This window comes from Panthera leo, chromosome C2, assembly GCF_018350215.1.
Source record: "Panthera leo isolate Ple1 chromosome C2, P.leo_Ple1_pat1.1, whole genome shotgun sequence".
NCBI lineage: Eukaryota > Metazoa > Chordata > Mammalia > Carnivora > Felidae > Panthera > Panthera leo.
The window spans coordinates 126,575-146,730 of NC_056687.1; the positions used below are offsets into that span (position 1 = coordinate 126,575).

The following is a 20,156-nucleotide window of genomic DNA, read 5'->3' on the forward strand; positions in this document are numbered from 1 at the left end:
TAAAAAGCTACAAACTGTCAATTATAAAATGAATAAGGTCTGAATATCTATTATATACCACGGTGACTATAACTGATGACACCATTATTGTGAGTGATGAATGGGTTAACTCAACGGGGGGAAGCTATCAAATAGTCATATTGCATACTTTAAATATCTTATAATTTTATACCTTAATACAAGTGAAGATAGATAACAGACAGATTACAGATAAAGTGAGCTTCAAGAGAGATTACAACTGAAAAATATTTTTATAAATTGGAAATGGTCTACAAAGTGAATACGCCATCAATTTACAAAAATATGAATCTTTTTGATCAAACTGGCTAGTGGTTTATTAATTCTGTTAATTATTTCAAAGAACCAGCTTCTGGTTTCATTGATCTGTTCTACTGTTTTTTGGTTTTGATAGCATTAATTTCCGCTCTAATCTTTATTATTTCCTGTCTTCTGCTGGTTTTGGGTTTTATTTGCTGTTCTTTTTCCAGCTCCTTAAGGCATAAGGTTAGGTTGTGTATCTGAGATCTTTCTTGCTTCTTTAGAAAGGCCTGGATTGCTATATACTTTCCTCTTATGACCATGTTTGCTGCATCCCAGAGGTTTGGGGTTGTGGTGTTATCATTTTCATTGACTTCCATATGCTTTTTAATTTCCTCCTTAAGTGCTTGGTTAGCCCCTTCATTCTTTAGTAGCATGTTCTTCAGTCTCCAAGTATTGTTACCTTTCCAAATTTTTTCATGTGGTTGATTTCAAGTTTCATAGCATTGTGGTCTGAAAATATGCACGGTATGATCTCAATCTTTTTGGACTTACTTAGGGCTGATTTGTGTCCCAGTATATGGTCTATTCTGGAGAACGTTCCATGTGCACTGGAGAAGAATGTACATTCTGCTGCTTTAGGATGAAATGTTCTGAATATATCTGTTAAGTCCATCTGGTCCAGTGTGTCATTCAAAGCCATTGTTTCCTTGTTGATTTTTTGATTAGATGATCTGTCCATTGCTGTGAGTGGGATGGTGAAGTCTCCTACTATTATGGTATTACTATCAATGAGTTTCTTTATGTTTGTGATTGATTTACATATTTGGGTGCTTCCACATTTGGCACATAAATGTTTACAATTATTAGGTCTTCTTGGTGGATAGACTCGTTGATTATGATATAACGCCCTTCTGCATCTCTTGATACAGTCTTTATTTTAAAGTCTAGATTGTCTGATATAAGTATGGCTACTCCAGCTTTCTTTTGTTGACCATTAGCATGATAGATAGTTCTCCATACAAAAATATGAATCTTAAGTTTACAATATCAGCATGTTCATGTCAGGTTCTAAACCAATATACCTCTGAGCATTAAATTAATTCACCCTTAATTTATGCTCATTAAATTACCTAACTTTATTTCCTTAAAAAAAAAATCATAGAAGAAAAAGAGTAGAAGAAAAAAACAGGAACAAGGAACAAGAATAACAAATAGACCACAGTAACAAATATGGTAGATGTATTAATCCAACTATATTAATAACCACTTGAATGTCAGTGGTCTACATATACCAATTAAAAAACAAAGATTGTCAGAGTGGATCAAAAACTAATACCCAACTAAGTGTTGTCTACAAGAAACCTACTTTAAATATACTGACACTTATAAACTAAAAGTAAGTGGATGGAGGAAGATAGACGATGCTAACACTAATCAAAAGAAAGCAGGAGTAGCTATGTTAATTTCAGAGCAGCTTTCAGAGGAAGGAAGTTATCAAAGATAAACAGGGGCATAACATAATGATAAAGGGGTCAATTCTCCAAGAAGATATAACAGTCCTTACCATGTATATACCTAACAATAGAGCATTAAACTGTGTGAGGTGAAAACAAATAGGACTGCAAGAGAAAACAGATGAATCCACTATCATAGTTGGAGACTTCAACATCCCTCTATCAGAAAAGGACAGATCCAGCAGGCAGAAAATCAGTAAGGACATAGTTGAACTCAACATCATTTATCTGCTAGATACAATGCACATCTATACACCACTCCATCCAACAGCAGAACACACTTTTCTCTCACGTTCACGTGGAGCACTCACCAAGACAGACCACATTCTGGGCCATAAAACACATCTCAACAAATTTAAAAGAACAGAAGTCATACAATGTCTACTCTCAAGACCACAGTGGAATTAAACTAGAAATCAATAACAGAAAGATAGCTGGAAAATCAAAAAATACTTGGGAAATTAAACAACACTTCTGAAAAAAAACCACACAGATCAAATAAGAAATCTCAACAGAAATTTTAAAACTATTTTGAATGTTGTCAAATTTTTTGTGTGTTGATAGCATCATGTGATTTTTCTTTTGTAGACTGTTAATATGGTAAATTACTCAGCCTTGAATTCCAAAGATAATCTCTTCTTTGTTGTAGTGTTATTCCTTTTATGTATTGCAGGATTATACTTGCTAATATTTTTGAGGATTTTTGCATTTATGAACATGAGTTCTTTTTGGTTTGGGTTTGGTATTAGGGTAATGCCAGTCTCACCAAATGAGCTAGGAAGTGTCTCTCCTCTTCCATTTTCTGAAAGACATTGCTCAGATCTGGTGTTATTTCTTCCTTAAATGTGTTTGTAGATTTCACCAGTGAAATAATTTAGGCCTACAGATTTCTCTTCACAGAAGGTTTTCAACTATAAATTAATATTGTTAGTATTTACTTGATTATTCAAGTTACCTACCTCACTGTGGGTTAGTTGTAGAAGTTTGCACTTTTCAAAAGAATTGGTCTTTTTCATCTAAATTACTAAAGTTACGTATGGAGACAGAGCCACAGGAGGAGTAACAATAAACTTAAGACCAGGTCGGTGTACTTCAAGTTCTGGCCTTCTTTCTCAACCTTCCAGCTACTGTATGCTTTTCAAAGTCCTCAAATAGCTTCTCCCTGCACGCTGTCTTAGATCTATAGCTGCACTCACTGAGACACACAGGGTGGGGTGTGCTTTCCCCACCATACCTGGAACATCCTACCTGCAGCCGGCTAGGTCATTGCTACCTATGAACTTTTTTTAATGTTTTTTACTTATTTTTGAGAGAAAGAGAGCACAAGCAGGGTAGGGGCAGAGAGAAAGTGGGACAGAGGATCCAAAGTGGGCTCCCCACTGACAGCAGAAAGCCCAATGCGGGGCTCGAACTCAGGAACTGCAAGATCATGACCTGAGCCAAAGTCAGATGCCTAAACAACTGAGCTACCCAGGACTCTTGCCATGTACAGTTTTTAAAAACAAAACTAGGGGCACCTGGGTGGCTCATTTGACTGAGCATCTGATTCTTTATTTCGGCTCCGGTTATGATCTCATGGTTCGTGAGTTCGAGCCCCACATCAGGCTCTGTGCTGACAGTGCAGAGCCTGCTTGGGATTCTCTCTCTCCCTCTCTTTCTGCCCCTCCCCCCTCGTACTCATGCTCTCTCAAAAATAAATAAACTTAAAAAAAAATTGGAATCATATTGTACATGCTTTTTTGTGTTTTTAAAAAACCACCAACCTGTCACCAACTTTCTCTAAGATAATTACAAGTTCAGGATGTACAGCACAATGACTTGATTTACATGTATTGTGAAATGATTACCATAAAAGTTTAGTTAGTATTTATCACTTTGGGCACCTGGGGGGGCTCAGTTGGCTGAGCGTCCGACTTCGGCTCAGGTCATGATCTCACAGTCCATGAGTTCGAGCCCCACGTCGGGCTCTGTGCTGACAGCTCAAAGCCTGGAGGCTGCTTCAGATTCTGTGTCTTCCTCTCTCTCTGCCCCTCTCCCACTCATGCTCTATCTCTCTCTCAAAAATAAATAAACATTAAAAAAATTGTTTTAATTAAAAAAAACTCCATGTGTAAGTGGGCCTACATGGTGCAAACCCACATTGTTCAAGGGTCAACTGTTCGCTCTTAACGTCTGTCCTGTATGTCACTGTAGTCACCACCCTATACATCGTGACCCCACTGCTCATTTTCTTGTACCTGAAGTCTGTACCTTTTGACCATGGTCTTCCAATTCTTTCTCCCCAACCCCCTTTTTCCCCATTAACCACAAATGTGCTCTTTTTCTAGGAGTTTGGTGGGTGAGTTTTGTGTTGTTGTTGTTTTCAGATTCCACATGTAAGTGAGATCATACAGTGTGCCTCTTACTTATTTCACTTAGCATATCGCCTTCAAGGTCTCCCCGCCCCGTTGTCACAAGCGGTGGATTTTGTGGCCTTGAGGCTGTCCTGCACTAAGCAGAGGTCAGCGCCAGGAAAGGCACCAGGTGGATTCACTTTAACATGAAACAGCTGCAGCTCTCCCCTGGAAGCTCTGCTCACAACAGCCCCTCTGGACCCAGTCCATGGCCCCTGCTTGGAATCTGAACTTCCCTGGTGCAATCCACAGCCACCCGCATGTCCCAGTGCCCCTTACCAGCAGGCAGGTCCCCATCCACTCGGATACCAGCACATCCACCTTCTCCGGTAACACCACATCCTCCACCTTCTGCTGGAACACAGTGATGATGTCGGCAAAGCCATTCTGCATGACCAGTTGCCCCGTGTGCTGGGCCATCTCACTGGCCTCCACTGCATACACCTGCATATGGGAGAAGTGCCATCAGTGCATGTCCCACCCTGCAAAGCGGCCTGTCATCTGCTCTCCCTGAGCCCATTGCTTCAGCTGAGTCAGAGTCGGCATCAGAGAAAACAAGGACAGACGGAAGCGACAGTGCCGGACAGCAGGAATGGCAGCTGGGCCACACCGTGCTACCTCCAACGGCCGGAGCCCTGGCAAGGGAGCCACCTCTAACCTTCACTCCACCTCCTGCCTAAAACAGACAGGGGGCTGCAGGTGAGAGGAAGGCCCTACACCCATACTGGGCACCCACCGCAGGGGCCCTCCCCGGGTGCGACCCAGTGGCCCAGCTCCCACACACGCAGCAACACAACCCATAACTGATGCAGGAGCTTCTCAGTATTGGCCTGAGAAGAGTCAGACTTTATGGATATCAGTGGCCGAGACCATTTCAAATCCAGGTTGTCAGAGGAAGCTCGTGTGTGCATACGTCTCGGTTCTGACAGCACCTGAACTCCAGTGGTCACTGCACCACAGCTCCACTTATAAACTAGGAGTTTCATCCACCTGTGTCGGGGGCCGTCGCAGGGCTTCAGCTCTGCACGGCCCACCCCACATACTTTAAAGGGAAGAGGACGAAGGGAAGCCACCTTGTGTCACGGAAAGTGGTCTGTTTTGTCCCTGCCAGGTGGTCCCTGCTCAGTGCAGGGATATCACTTGGACAGTGACCTACACCAGTGGCTCAGCCCCAACACAGGGACACATATGTTTCTCTATTCAACTGAAATAAACATTTTACCAAAAAATATCCCACAACATGCAACTCACTCAGATATTTTCTATTCTCTCCTCTTCTACTCTGTGCTGTTTGTGACTCATTACGCCAACATCACAGCGTCCAATAGGCTCAGCCTGCCAGAGCACACTGCCCGTTTCACCGACACAGGGCCTTTGCACACGGGACCACACCAAGAGTCAGCTCACAAGCCGCTGAAGGGACAGCTGCCTCCTACTCACTGCTTTGGGCTGCGCATGATGTGCACAGAAGAGGCTGATGATCCCAGTCCCACAGCCGACATCCAGAATCACTTTATCTTTCAGGGATTCTTTATTCTGCAGGATAACATTGTGGTATTTAGTTGTTCGTGGCTGGTCTGCCAACATTTCCAAGTGAAGTTTCTAGAGGAAATACACATTCGGAATCACTGCTTACAATCTGAGCTATCCTGAGCTCTGGTTTAAGAAGGAAGATCAGAGACTGAGCTAACCCTCTTGACCCCCACCACCCCATGCCTAAAAATATGAGCAACATAGAGAAAACAAAAGACAAAAAAAAAATCAAAGGACACAAATACGCCACTAGACAAAAATAAAACAGTGAAGGAATGAGATGGAAGTTTCTAGAATCCTTCAGTTCACTGTGGTGCTGCCTAGAGATTCTCCCTTCACCTCCCCAAGAGCCAGGAGAGCAGAGAAGCAGGGGTGGATCACTGAGGAGATGGTGCAGACATTACCCTCCTGACCACTGTTCCCACATGAGACAGGAGGAACCACCAAATTCCCCATCAGATACAACTTGGCCAACTATCCATCAAGAGAGACCGTGGACAAGCCACCAGCAGAGATGCTAGAGGAGCACACAGGGCCCCACCCAAAACTGTAGCTCTGGAGGGAGGTAACAACCTCGCTGACCCTCAGAGGGTGAGTTCGAGGCCCCCAGTCATGTCCAGAGGGAGGAAAACACATGAAACCCAAGATAACATAAGACATCACAGGAATCACACTAATCCTCAGGGAAACAGAGAAAGCCTCCTCCAGATGGTTCGTGAAGCCACAGGTGGCAGTCAGAGCCCAGAGCGGCTGCACCCACAGCACCATCCCTCACACCTCACCTCTTAGATCTCAAGCTGCAGAAAACCCGCATGGCTGAGGGGGGGACAGTCAAGCTACCCAGACCATGTCAGCACAAACAGGAAGTCTGGACACTGCCTGCACGAGCCCATCGTGGCTCCTCATAAAGACACTGAAGACTGAAACACAAAGGGTTGGAGGGTCAGAGTAGATGGAGTCAAGACCCAGCCATCCTGCCTGCAGTGATCCACCTTAACAGAAAGTCAGAACTAGCATGCAAAGGTGCACCATGCTGATGCCAGGGGAAGGAAGTTAGATGGTGGCATTTTCATCACACAAAATATATTTCAGATCAAAGAATATTCCCAGCAACGAAGAGTCAGGTCATAGTAACACAGGAATCACTTTAGCAACAGGACCTAATAATTCTAAACACTTTTGTATCTAATAACAAAGCTTCAAAATACACTAAGTAAAAACCAATAGAAATGCAACAAGAAATAGACAAATTCACAATTATGATCAATATCCTTCTCTCGGTAGCTGAGAGAGAAGTAGAAGGAAAATCAGTAAGGGCACAGACTCAAACAATACTATCAACCAACTTAATCTGATATTTATAGAACACTTCACCCAACCACTTACAAAAATAATACATAAAAACATCTAGGGATAGATTTAACAAGAAAGGCAAAGCACCCAATATGATCAAAACCGAAAGAAAGAAAGAAAGAAAGAAAGAAAGAAAGAAAGAAAGAAAGAAGAAAGAAAAAATAAAATAAACCTTAAAACTCTGAGAGACATAAAACAATGCTCAAGAAATGGGGAAAGTGAGTGTGATGTGATGAACATGTCACTTCTCCTTAAATTAATGTAAACTTTCCATGCAATACCAATTAAAACGCCAGCCAATTTGGCCTGGGGAAGGGTGTACAACAAATGCTAATAAAATTAGCTTCAAACACTAGAGACCAGCCTAGCCATGAAAGCACTAAAAAACAGGAGGACTGCTAGAGACCTAGCCTCCCAGATGTTTAAAAGCTACAATAATGAAAAGCATCTGGAGCTGCAGAAGAAATAAACAGATCAATGAAACAGAACAGAGATTACACAAATAGAATTTAGAAATGTAACGTATGATAAACGTGCATTTCATATCATCAGGAAAAGGAGGATTATCCAATAACTGATGCTGGAACAGCTGAATATTTGTGGGGAAATTAAGTTGTAATTTTACCTTATTCTTTACAACTAGTAAGTTCCAGATTGATTTACATATTTCATTGTTAAATGGGGTCACAAAAGTCTAAAAGAAAGTATGGATATTTATAATCTTGGAGTGAAGGTCTTCAAAGTAGGACACAAAATCCAGAAGCCACAAAGAAAAAGGACAAATCAGACCATAAAACTTAGAGTTCCATGGGAAAAGATGAGAGGCAAGTGGTGAGTGTAAGTCCAGGCTAACCAGCTTATTCAACAGAGAAACTGACACAAATAAAAAGAAAAATGAGCAAATTATATGAAAGTTTACCTAAAAAAAATGGAGAAATAGAAAAGGCCAACAAAATATAAAAGGTGACTAATCCGACTTTAAAAAAAAGAAACTGGGGGCCCCGGAGTGGCTCAGTCAGTTGAGCAGCTGCTTTGGCTCAGGTCATGATCTAGAGGTTACATTTGGACCCACGTGGGGCTTTTCACTGACACTGTGGAGCCTGCTTCAGATTCTGTCTTCCTCTCTGTCCCTCCCCTACTCCCTCTCTCTTTCTCTCTCTCAAAAATAACCATTTAAAAAAAAATAAAAATAACAGGGCACCTAAATGGCTCAGTTGGTTAAGCGACCAACTCTTGGTTTCGGCTCAGGTCATGGTCTGTTTCGTGAGTTCGAGCCCCACGTCTGGCTCTACACTGGCAGTGCAGAGCCTGTTTGGAATATTCTCTCTCTCTCCCTCTTCCTCTCTCTCTCTCTTCCTCTCTCTCTCTCTCTCTCTCTCTCTCTCTCTCTCTCTCTCCCCCTTGCTCTCTGCCCCTCACCCACTCAGCTGTCTCTGCCTTTCTCAAAACAAATAAATAAACTTTAAGGATAAATTAAATTAAATTAAATTAAAATAACAAACAGAAACCAGAATCAAGAGATAACATATTTCCCTTTTAGGATTAGAAATCTGTTTTCACTGTGGCAATTGTGGTTGTGATATAAGCTTCCACATACTATTGGTAGGTGTATAATCAGCCAATCTTTCTGGAGGGCAAATTGGAAAGATCCACCAAAGCAAAAAACACCATACATACACCCTACAAATTTACCCAATAGAAATCTAGCAAACAGTAAACAAGATTTATGTAAAAGGAAGTCCATTACAGCATGGCTTATCATAATGAAAAGTCATTAAATAAACCACCAATATGGCTCTTTTAAAATCAACAAAATACTCTTTCTTGATAATTTGAAAGGTCTCATCATGTACATACACAGGTGGTTTTCATTTATTGTAACATTTTTGTCAAATATAACACACCTACCAAAAAAGTGTATTAAAAACTGCCTTACAGTCTGTCAAATATAGTTTTCCAGCAAACACTTGTGCAGCCAATACCAGAATACTGCCAGCCCCCCCAACCTTTCCACCCCAGCCTGGCTGATACGAAAATGAGGGCGGAAAACCTCCCTGAAAAGGAGAGGGAAGCTCTGAAGGGTGCGGCTCCTGCGCTACCACTCCAGCAGTCTGAAGGAAGAAGCCTACTTTACTACCCAGCACGAGAACGATTTTCTCCTGGCCTGAGCAGCAGCCCAGCCAATGAGAAACTGCCAAACCTAGCCAAGGAGAAGCAGCCGCCATCCTCCAATGGGCTTTCATTTCAAGCAGCCCCGCCCACCCCTTCTCCCTACTGATTGGTTCTCCAGACTTGCCTGTGCTTCCCTACAGCCTGCCTGCCCTGGATTGCGGTTCCCCTGCTATTCGCGAATAAACCGGCTTCGCTGGTATAATAACGATTTTATTTTCAAAGTTGACACCATCACAGGCCCCCCCCTCTTAACAGTAACCACCATCCTGATTCTCAGGGGAACCAGGTCCCTGATCTCCTTTAGAGTCTCACCACTTACATTCATAAACGATACCTTTTAACACTTTCTAATTTTACATAATTGAATCAAAAGTTCTTTGATGTCTTGCTTCTTTCACTCAACATTAGGTCTACAATGTTTATTCTGCAGGCATCTGTTTTCATCTAGCTTTAAAATATAAACAGGAGCTGTCTGGACTATAGGATTATGGGTCTTTATCCAAATTGGGAAAACACACACACACACACACACACACACACACAAACTAGTAAGTCAGTTATTCATAAAGGTATTATTGTTGACTTGTGTAACTTTTTTGTATTTTATTTTTAAAGTAAAATGTATTACTCTTTTTTAAATGCTGAGAAAAATTCATAATCCCATTGGTCAGATAATCTCTCTAAACAACCATGGGCCAATCCAGCCTACCACCTGTTTTTGTATGGCCTGCAAGCCAAGAATGATTTTTAATGGTTTTTAAAAATCAAAAGAATATGCCATACTCGCTTATGGTTTTATGACTGCTTCTGCACTACAATGGCAGAGCTGAGTAACCATATGGTCTACTAGCCAGAGAAAAAGTCTGCAAACCCTGCTCTAAACCATGAGAAGCAGCAGTCCAGGTGAAGCTAACTTTAAACTAGAGAGAAGAAACCAGCACCTGGCCAACTGAACAGGGATCTGGAATGCAATACCAGCACCTGGCCAACTGAACAGGGATCTGGAATGCAATACCAGGGTTCCATAGCTGCCGAAGTACTCTTCATCCTGCCACGTGTCTTCAGGATCACACTCCTCCAAATGCTTCCCAAGGTGGTTTGCAGGTATGTACCCGCAGCAGCCTGCACGCTCGCCCCACCACCAATCAGCAGTTGTCTGTCTCAGGACGAGAATTTTTTCCCCTCTCAAAAAGCTGAGCTGGAAAAAAACATACACAGAAGTCAAAATTCAAGAAAAACCTGAAAGTGGTATTTCAATTGTGGCTCAGTCATAAATCCCCCATAACTGGGGCCCAAATCACAGCTATTTCAAAAAGGACACAACAGGTAATTATACCAACTCACAATTTGTGAAAATGATACCAAGGTTTAGAGATTTTTATGGAACATCTACATGAAAGAAAAGCACATGGTATTTTTTAAAGGAAAGATGAAACATTTTCAAATGGCTTAGGACAGAATTTCTGAACAGCCGCTTCACAGTAATTCAGCTATGTGGTAGGTGATTCATTTACTGGGTTACAAAGTAGGAAAAGCTACATTCGAGTCAGTATCTTTATCTTATAGCCTTACTTTTCATTAACTAGAATAGGTTCTAAACCAAGGTTTCCAAACAGAAATTGGAGCAGGTGCTTCCCCCGATTCCTTACCAGGTATCTTTCACCTAAGGCTTGGGACTGGAACTTGTTAGGGTAGGAAGAGAAGGGTCACTCACAGGTCTCACTGGGCTCTAAACGTCTGAATACTCTTTACTTAACTTTGGTATGACTTCTTCAAATATCACATCTACTTCTGTCATTTAGCATACTGAATCAAAAAAAAACACGGACCGAGGCCCATGGCCACTGCACGTGAGCAAGTGCGTCAGGTTACCTGCGTCTGGTCAGTGGCAGAATAGTCTGCAATGGCCACAAACTCTTCTGGGTGCGCACTCTCCTGGAGATGCTCCTGGCCACCACATTCCATGAGACCCTCTCCCTCCTGCTCAAAGCAAAGGAAAGAACAGGAGATGACTATGGTGCTTCTCTTTCTGTCCATCCTAATAACTTGTAGCCTTTTGGTTATTTCATTTGGGTTCAAATGAAGATTCGTGTGACCAGATTTAATCATACGAGTTGAGTCATCTTCAGTAGCAGGATCAAGGGATCTCACCTTCGCTCTACCTTCATGTCTCTAGTACAAAATTATTAATACATCCTAAAGAGAACATCAAAGAAAGAAATAAGAGGCACTTTTAGCATCTACCTGGTAACTGACCCTGAACATCATCCTCAAAGTAGTGACCAGCCCTAAGAGAAAGACGACCTGTTCCTGGGCATCACGCTCTGGGGGCCTTGTCAGACCCGAGGGCAGAACTGCAGAATTGGGCAGGCCTCAGGAAGGTGCTAGGGACCGGCACAACCCTCGCAGCCTAACTCAGACTGCACTGCTGCTGTCACACGCTGCTCAGGACCCAGAAGGGGAGCCCTAGAGTGCACCTGCCCAGTCTCCACCTTCCATCAGAATAGACTTGCCAGGAAGACACCCATTGGGGGTGGGAGAACCTCCAACCACACATTCCAGTTCAATGAAGCAACCCTGTCCCCATATATACATTTTAAACAAATTTTCCTAAACATAAATGTAATTCACATTCTTTGGAAAATGTGTGAAAGCACAAGTGTACCCAGAGGAAAATTACAACCATCTGTAATCTTGCTCACTGGTCAGGGATAATGATTAACATACTAACATTTATATTCTTTCCAGCTTTTTTTTTTAAGTGTACATATAATATGTGCATATAGGGTATTTATGGAGATCATATAATTCTGCCTTGTGACAAATTTCCCACTCATTAAATTGTGAGTATTTGGGGCGCCTGGGTGGCACAGTTAGTTGAGCGTCCAACTTAGGCTCAGGTCATGATCTCGTGGTTCTTGAGTTTGAGCTCCGCGTCAGGCTCTGTGCTGACAGCTCAGAGCCTGGAACCTGCTTCGGATTCTGTGTGTGTGTCTCTCTCTGCCCCTCCCCTGCTCATGCTCTGTCTCTGTCTCAAAAATAAATAAACATTAAAAAAATTTTTTTAATTGTATTTTCCTCATTAAATTACTTCTAAATACATTTCTAATATCTGATAGTATTCCATTCTATGAATAATCTTAATTTATTTATCTAATCTCATTATGTATTCTTAAACTGTTTTCAGTTTTTACACTACAAATTATGTAAGACAAACTTTTTTTTTAAATTTTTTTTAACACTTACTTATTATTGACAGAGAAAGACAGAGCATGAGCATGGGAGGGGCAGAGAGAAGAGACACAGACTCCGAAGCAGGCTGCAGGCTCTGAGCTGTCAGCACAGAGCCCGACGTGGGGCTCGAACTCACGGACCGTGAGATCATGACCTGAGCCAAAACCAAGAGTCAGATGCCCACCCAGGTGCCCCACTTTTATAACTTCTGATATCACCACCAAATACCCTCCAGAAAGGTAGCTCCTCAGACCTACATAAGACTAAAAGAGGGGCACCGGGGTGGCTCAGTCAGCTAAGCATCCAACTCTTGATAGCGGCTCAGGTCATGATCTCACAGTCGTGGGTTCAAGCCCCGTGTTGGGCTCTGCACCAACAGCATGGAGCCTGCTTGGGATTCGCGCTCTCTCCACCCTGCCCCTCGCTCCCCCTCCCCCGCTCATTCTCGCTCTCTAGTCTCTGAATAATCATAAAAGAAAACAGTGAATGGTTTTCCCACACCCTTATCAACAGTGGACACGCATCATCACTCAACTCTGCCAGTTTGATGTGGAGACACTGTCTTTGTTAGTTCCGTTTGCCTTTATTTTTTTAATAATTTTACAATTTATTATTTTATCTTATTTTATTTTAATTTTATTTTTTGACAGAAAGCAGGGGAGAGGGGCAAAGGGAGGGAAAGAGAATCTTAAGTAGGCTCCATGCTCAGTGCAGGGCCCAAGCTGGAGATCAATCCCATGACCCTGGGATCATGACCTGAGCCGAAATCAAGAGTCAGACGTTGAACTGACTGAGCCACCCAGGTGCTCCGGTTCCATCTGCCTTTAATTTTTAGTGAGGTCAAACATGTTTTTCAAGTACTTTTTGGTCATCTTTTTTGTTAGTTGCCTATCTGTATCCTTTGCACATTTTCTTACTACAGTAATCTGATTCATTTTACACAGTATAATTTCCTTTTTAGCTTGCTCCCCTTCCCCTGCCCCTGTTCCACCTACATCATCAGCTTCTCACCGCCCTCCCTAACCTTTACCAGTCACCTGGCACATCCTCCCACACTTTCTCCATGTTCGTGTCACACACGCATCCATGCACACATACACCCACACACATGTGGTTTTTCTTCTGACATAGTTGTTTGTGAAGAATGTCACAAACCCTTTTATTAATTTTGGGGTTTTCTTACTCACATTATAACTTGCAAAAAAACCTCCCCAATTCTTAGAACTCTAATTTATAATTTCCAATGACTATATAATACTCTACAAAAGGAATTCTTCCTGATTCTTCAGTCACCCTTGATTGATGGACTTTCTCTTGGTGTCCAACTTTCTACCACCATAAACAACGTGGCCACAAACATCTCTACACATTTACCCTTATGTAATGATATCTTCCTTCTGTGGGATAGATTATCAGGGCTGAAAAATATGCACGGCTTTCATTCACACGTTTGCCAGATTCTTTCCATCAAAGGTGCAGCACTTCACGCTTCACGGCAACGCAGCGAGTGCTCTCTGCTTGAATACTCACCAGCAACCGGCATTATCACAGTCTTTAATTTTTTCCAGAGTTTTAGATATAAAGACACCACAAAAGTAAATATGTAGGGAAACAAGACTATTTCTTATCCTTTATAAGAAAGACTTAAACAGTATACGGAAACAATAATTCATTATGGGGCTTATGACATATAAAGAAGTAAAGTATGTTACAACAATAGTACAAATAGCACAAAAATGGGGACTGGTAAAGGCAAGTAATTTGGAGGAATCTTGCATCATGAAGTGGTCGGAAAAAAAAAAAGACTGAGATAGGTTAAAGATGCATATCACAATTTCTTGGGTAACCACTAACATATCAGTAAAAGATACACATGAAAAGCCAATAGAGGAGATAATGTGGAATTGCAAACAATATTTTATTAATCTAAAAGGAGGCAAGAATGGAGAAAGGTACAAAGAATACGCAAAGAAGAAATAGAAGAACAGCAAGATGTTAGACTTAACCATACCAGTCATTATGTTAAATGTTAACAGACTAAATACTCCAATTTAAGAGCAGAAGTTACCCAACAAGGGGGAAAAATGACATACCTATAGGCTCTTTACAAGAGAAACATTTTAAATATATGGACTTAGATTTAAAATAGATTCAAAATATTGGTGTATGTGTACCACGCAAGCTGGTACAGCTGTATTAACATAAGACAAAATAGACACAGGGCAAGAAATATTAATAGGTAAAAAGAAAGACTTCATAAAAATCCATCAATCTAGAAAGTAAAATCTACCCTAAATCCATGCACCAAGTAACAGATTCAAAATATATGAAGCAAAAAGTGATAGACTCAAAAGGAAATTTAAAAAAAAAGACAAATCCACAATCAAAAAGGACATTTTTGAAGCTCATCTCTCTCAGTAACTGACACAACAAATGGGCAAAAAGTCAGAAAGGACACAAAAGACTTAAACAACGCTAATAACCCATTTGACCTTAATGACATTTATAGAAAACCAACAACCACAGCAAACATGCTCTTTGCACATGCATGTGGAACATTCACCAAAACAGCCCATCTGACTAGGTCACAAAGCAGGCCTGAATAAACTTCCAAACGCTGAAACTTTAATAGTATCTTCTCTGAACAACATAATCAAGCCAAAATTAAATAACAAAAAGATAAGCAAAAATTCCTAAATGTCTGAAAATAGACAACGCATGTCTGAATAGCCCAGAAATTTTCTAATTTCCACTATAACATATTAGAAAGTATTTTAACTGATCAACAATGAAAATATGATGTATATAAGTGTGTGAGGTACAGCAAACTGACGGTCAGAGGTAAAGTTACAGCTTTAAAAACATATATTAGAGAAGGAAGGTTTTTTTTTGTGTTTTTTTTTTTTTTAACATTTATTTATTTTTTGAGAGACAGAGACAGAGCATGAGTGGGGAGGGGACAGAGAGAGAGGGAGTCACAGATTCCAAAGCAGGCTCCAGGCTCTGAGCTGTCAGCACAGAGCCAGACGCGGGGCTCGAACTCACACACTGTGAGATCATGACCTGAGCCCAAGTAGGACTCTTAACCGACTGAGCCAGCCAGGCGCCCCTTAAAGAGAAGGAAGGTTTAAATCAGTGATCCAAACTTCCATCACAAGATGCTATAAAAATAGAAAATGAAACCCAAAGTATAAAAGAGATAAAGAGAAAAGAGAAAAGAGAAAACCAATGAGATAGAAAACAGATGAACACAGAGAAATTCAACAAAGACAAAACTGGTTCTTTGAAAAGATGAAAGTGATAAAACCCCTTAAAGGTGATCAGGGGAAGGAAAGATAAAACACAAATTTTGAATAGCAGGCATCTCTTCTGTAATGAAGAGCGCTATTAACCGGATGAACACAAACAGTACAGAAATACTTCCATGACAGATGCCCAAGTAATTAAGAACTAAATAACAAGATATCATTTCTAACTCATCAGACTGAGCAAACTTTCAAAGTCTGATGCTCTCAAGTGTTACCAAGCACTATATGGGTTCCTGGCAGACCCGTAAACTGGAGAACAACTGATCACTATCTAGTAAAACTGAAAATATGCAATCCCTTCCACCCTGCAATGTCATTACTAAGTATACACCAGAGAGCACGTATGCACAAGGAGATGTGTAGGATATTTACTGCAGCACTGCTGGAAATAGACAAAAACTGGAAACATCAAGTGTCCACAAAAGGGAAATAAATAAAATGTGGTATACATCTACTGTATAACAGTAAGACTGCAACTGACCTGCATACATCAAGGGCAAATCCCCCAAAAGTAACATTAGTGGAGGGGCGCCTGGGTGGCTCAGCTGGTCAAGCATCTGACTTCAGCTCAGGTCACGATCTCTCAGTTCATGTTCTGACAGCTCAGAGCTGGAGCCTGCTTCAGATTCTGTGTCTCCCTCTCTCTCTGTCCCTCCCCTGCTAGCGTGCACACACACTCTCTCTCTCTCTCTCTCTCAAAAATAAATGTTAAAAAAATTTTTTTTCAGTAACATTAGTGGAAAAAGCAAGCAGCAGATGACACAGAATATGAAGCCACTTAAGTAAAATCTAAAAAGCACACACAAAGAGTATCATATGTTGGTCAAAGATGCCTATACTAGGTATAAAAACGTAAAAAAATGGTGCAGAAGCACAAAGATCAATTTATAATTCACAGTAGTATTTGCCTGTGGAAACAGAGGAAGAAGAATGGGGCTGGGGCACAAACTTTATCTATGGTTTCCTTCAAAATATATACATATATGTATATATATTTACATTCTAAAGCAAATACAACGAAATGTTAACAAGTTTCACTTTTGTGTGGCATGTACAAATAATGTTTGCAATATTATTCTATAAAGTTCCGACATTTTAAAAATTTCTCAAAAGAATAGGACATCCATGGAATTAAAAAGTTTTATGATTAAGAAAGATTAATGACACAACTATGAATCAAATCTATATATGAAAACCCAAATGAAATTAGAACAACCATTAGAAGGCTAGAAAAAAAAGAAATGTTAAAATTGGACATCACAGATATAAAAATGTTTGATTTTTTAAAAAAGATTATTTGAGTATTCATTTGGTTTTTAATTTGATATAATCAACATTCCTTGAAATGTAGGGTAATCTTCTTTTTACTAATAAGTTGAATGAAACTAGATGTGTTACAGGCAGAAAAAAAAGTATGAATATATAAATCACTTCTAATGTGTCTAACCTGCTTGTAAGACATTATGCCTAGGACCTTATTAAACAACTAAAACAATGTGCTTGCTTCACCAGCACAGGTACCAAAGGTAGGTTTCCTGGGAGGTGTTTATGATGCCCAATTCAGAATGCCATCTGTAATTTCCTCTATTTAAGCATCCCATGGTTGGTGGCTAAGCTCTGCTCTCTGCAATGTTCATAGTTTTTAAATACAGGTTCTTACATACCAGACCTGAAATTACCTGCAATTCACTTCTGGGGCAGTCATCTGACGTTGCCATGGTTCTCTTAGGATCTGCCGCATAGCTGCCGCTTTTAATGTTTCATTTTCCCCTCCATTTCTACTTTTGAAAAGAGAGAGAATGAGAAAATACTTTGTTACCCTGCATAATAATTAAGTTTGCTTCACTTCTACGGTCCATGATAAAGATCCTATGCCAGAAGGAAGTAAAACTGGTTTTTAAAAAATGAAACAGAAATCAAATTTATAAATGAAATTCTTCATGAAAACAATAGAAAGCATTTGAAATTTATGAACTTCTGTGTGTTTTCTTCACTAGTCTACAAAGATGCTGATCTTATTTATTGAATGAATACTGTTAGTTTCTGTTAGATTACTGAATTGATTTAAAACAACAAATTAATGCCAAATCTTTTCTTGGAACCCTGATAGCCTTCACTCCAATTAAAATTCCTTACCGTGAAAATCAAGGAAACCTCATTTGAAATGTAGTCCGGAGACCAGCAGGGGGAGCTCTCACACCCTACCACTCCTTATAGACCAGACAGGAAAAAGTTCACTTTCCTACCACAGCAAGGGTCTCCTACCCAGGCAGCAGCCCAGCCAATGAGAAACAGCCAAACAGCCTTAGCCCAGCCAATCAGGAAGGGTGACCACCCACACTCACTTTCCTCCAATGGACTTTCCTTCAAAGCAGCTCCTCCCAACTTCCTCCTTTTTTTTTTCTTTCTTTTTTTTAATAGAGAAGGTGAGCAGAGGAGGAGGGGAGGTGCAGGGAGAGAGGGAGATAAAGAGAATCTTAAGCAGGCTCTACGCTCAGCCCTGAGCCCCATGATGGGGTCCTGGGGCTTGATGTCACAACCTTGTGATCATGACCTGAGCCCAAATCAAGGGTGAAATGCTCAACAGAATGAGCCACCCAGGTGCCCCACCTCTTTTTTCTCTATATAAAGTAACCTTCCTCTCCTACACTAGTCCATTTGCCAGTAGTTTCCCCATAGTTTGCAGGTCTGAAATTGTAATTCCTCTGTCATTTCCAAATAAACCCACTTTTCTGGTAAAATAACTGGTTGTTTTATTTTCAAGGTCAACAGCACCTGGGGCTTTCAAGTGTTTCCACTAACAGGAACCAAAAAGTCTACATCTTCCAGAGGCTTTCCCTTCTCATTCTCAGTTCTCATTTTTCCCCGTGACCGTATAATCCATACTATACTCCAACATGAATGTGTTTTTTCTTACATAACAATTCTTTGTTTAAAATGCATGCTTCACTTATTCATGACTTAATACTTATTTTTGTGGGATCTATAATTACAATGTGAAAATTAACAGAACAGAGTCGTTTAGAATGGAGTCAGAGGAGGCCAGCAATGAGTGCTACCTGCAGACCCACCAGAAAGAGCAGATCCCGCAGTGGATACTACTACACTCTTCTAGCAGCAGAAAGGATTTCCTCCTCCCCCCAGCAACAGTACAACCAATGAGAGACTATCACAACCCAACCAATCAGAAGCCACTACACTTTCAACTCTCAGCCATAGACTGCTTATGCTGGATTGTAATTATCTGCCATTCTTAAATAAACCCAATTTTGCTGGCAAAATACCTAGCAGGGTTTTGTTGTTTTTGTTTTAGGGTTAACAACAAACACTAATATATATACATTGTATTTTCACTGGAAAACACTGGCACTGGGGCCAGGGCGGGATGGAGCCTGGACAGGGCTGGTTTGCTGGAAGGGGCTGGGGAGGGTGAGGCTGGATCCGGTTGATGGGGCAGGGCCAGGTGGGCTGACCAGCCTGCGGCGGGGGGGTGGGGGGTGCGGCGGCGGGTAGACGACCCAGGATCAGGGACTAGTGGCCAAAGGCAATAGGGGATGGGAGGAGAAAGAATGAGGGGGATATGAAGGGAAACACAGGGCTTAGATGCAGGAGTACTACCAGGGGTAAGGAGGAAAGGGAGGGGGCTCACAGAAGATGAGGGCTCGCGCAGACGAAAGTGAGGTGGGCACCTCTCCGAGAAGGCGTGGCTGGGGAAAGCGGCACCGCGGTGTTGGGCGTGGTGGTGGGGGGGGGGGAGGAACCAGGGTGGTGGGCGTGGCCGGGAAGGGGCGTGGCCCTGCAGTCGCCGAGCTCGCAGTCAGCGGCCAGAGCTCCTAGCACATAAGAGGGAGGTTCGGGGGTCTTCAAGGGGATAGAGGCCTCGGTCGGCCTACTGACGCACACGCCCGGCGAAGACCCTCACTTGGCACGTCCTACCTCAGTTCGGTCCAGCCGCCTGAGCTGCCCACAAGAAACCTACCTCAGCCGCCTTTCTCCGCTGAGTTCTGCGTCCACACCGCCGGTGCGGAGGGGCAGACAGCGCTTACCAGGAGCCCGAGCCACCGCCCTCGGCCCGCGCAAGCGCAGTACGCGCAGGCCGGCAGCGGACAGAACCCCTCCCTAGGCCCCGCTCCCTACGCCTGCGCAGTCCGCATTCGTCCCTAAGTCCGGGTAACGGAGCCCCCGTCTTCGGCCCCACGCAGGCGCAGTCGCTCAGGTCCGTCTAGGAGAAGGACCAGTTCTGGGCCAAGCGCGTCGCGCAGGCGCACTTCACGAGTCCCGTCTCCCGCAGTGGCGCGCACGGGGAACACGGAGCCCCCTTCTGTGCCCGCTGAGCCTCCTGTAGGGGCGGGGTCAGCGGTGGGGTTGCAGCCGGTTGTGGGTCCCAG

The 20,156-nt window shown here is 42.2% G+C and overlaps 1 protein-coding gene across 2 annotated transcripts in view; it reads right to left on the bottom strand.

The window, feature by feature from the left end:
- Window positions 1-19,940, bottom strand: part of PRMT2 (protein arginine methyltransferase 2) — a 36,807-nt gene extending 16,867 nt beyond the window's left edge. Inside the window, exons 1-6 of one of the 2 annotated variants that reach the window (XM_042955194.1) lie at window positions 19,748-19,940; window positions 17,448-17,546; window positions 11,099-11,206; window positions 10,242-10,424; window positions 5,609-5,704; window positions 4,448-4,612 (exon numbers count right to left, since the gene is read on the bottom strand). In XM_042955194.1, coding sequence (XP_042811128.1) covers window positions 4,448-4,612; window positions 5,609-5,704; window positions 10,242-10,424; window positions 11,099-11,206; window positions 17,448-17,486 — 591 coding nt within the window. In that variant the 5' untranslated portion in view covers window positions 17,487-17,546; window positions 19,748-19,940. Of the gene's footprint in view, window positions 1-4,447; window positions 4,613-5,608; window positions 5,771-10,241; window positions 10,425-11,098; window positions 11,207-17,447; window positions 17,547-19,747 lie in introns of both variants that reach the window. The other variant, XM_042955193.1, reaches the window with a different exon arrangement.
- Window positions 19,941-20,156: the final 216 nt, after the last annotated feature.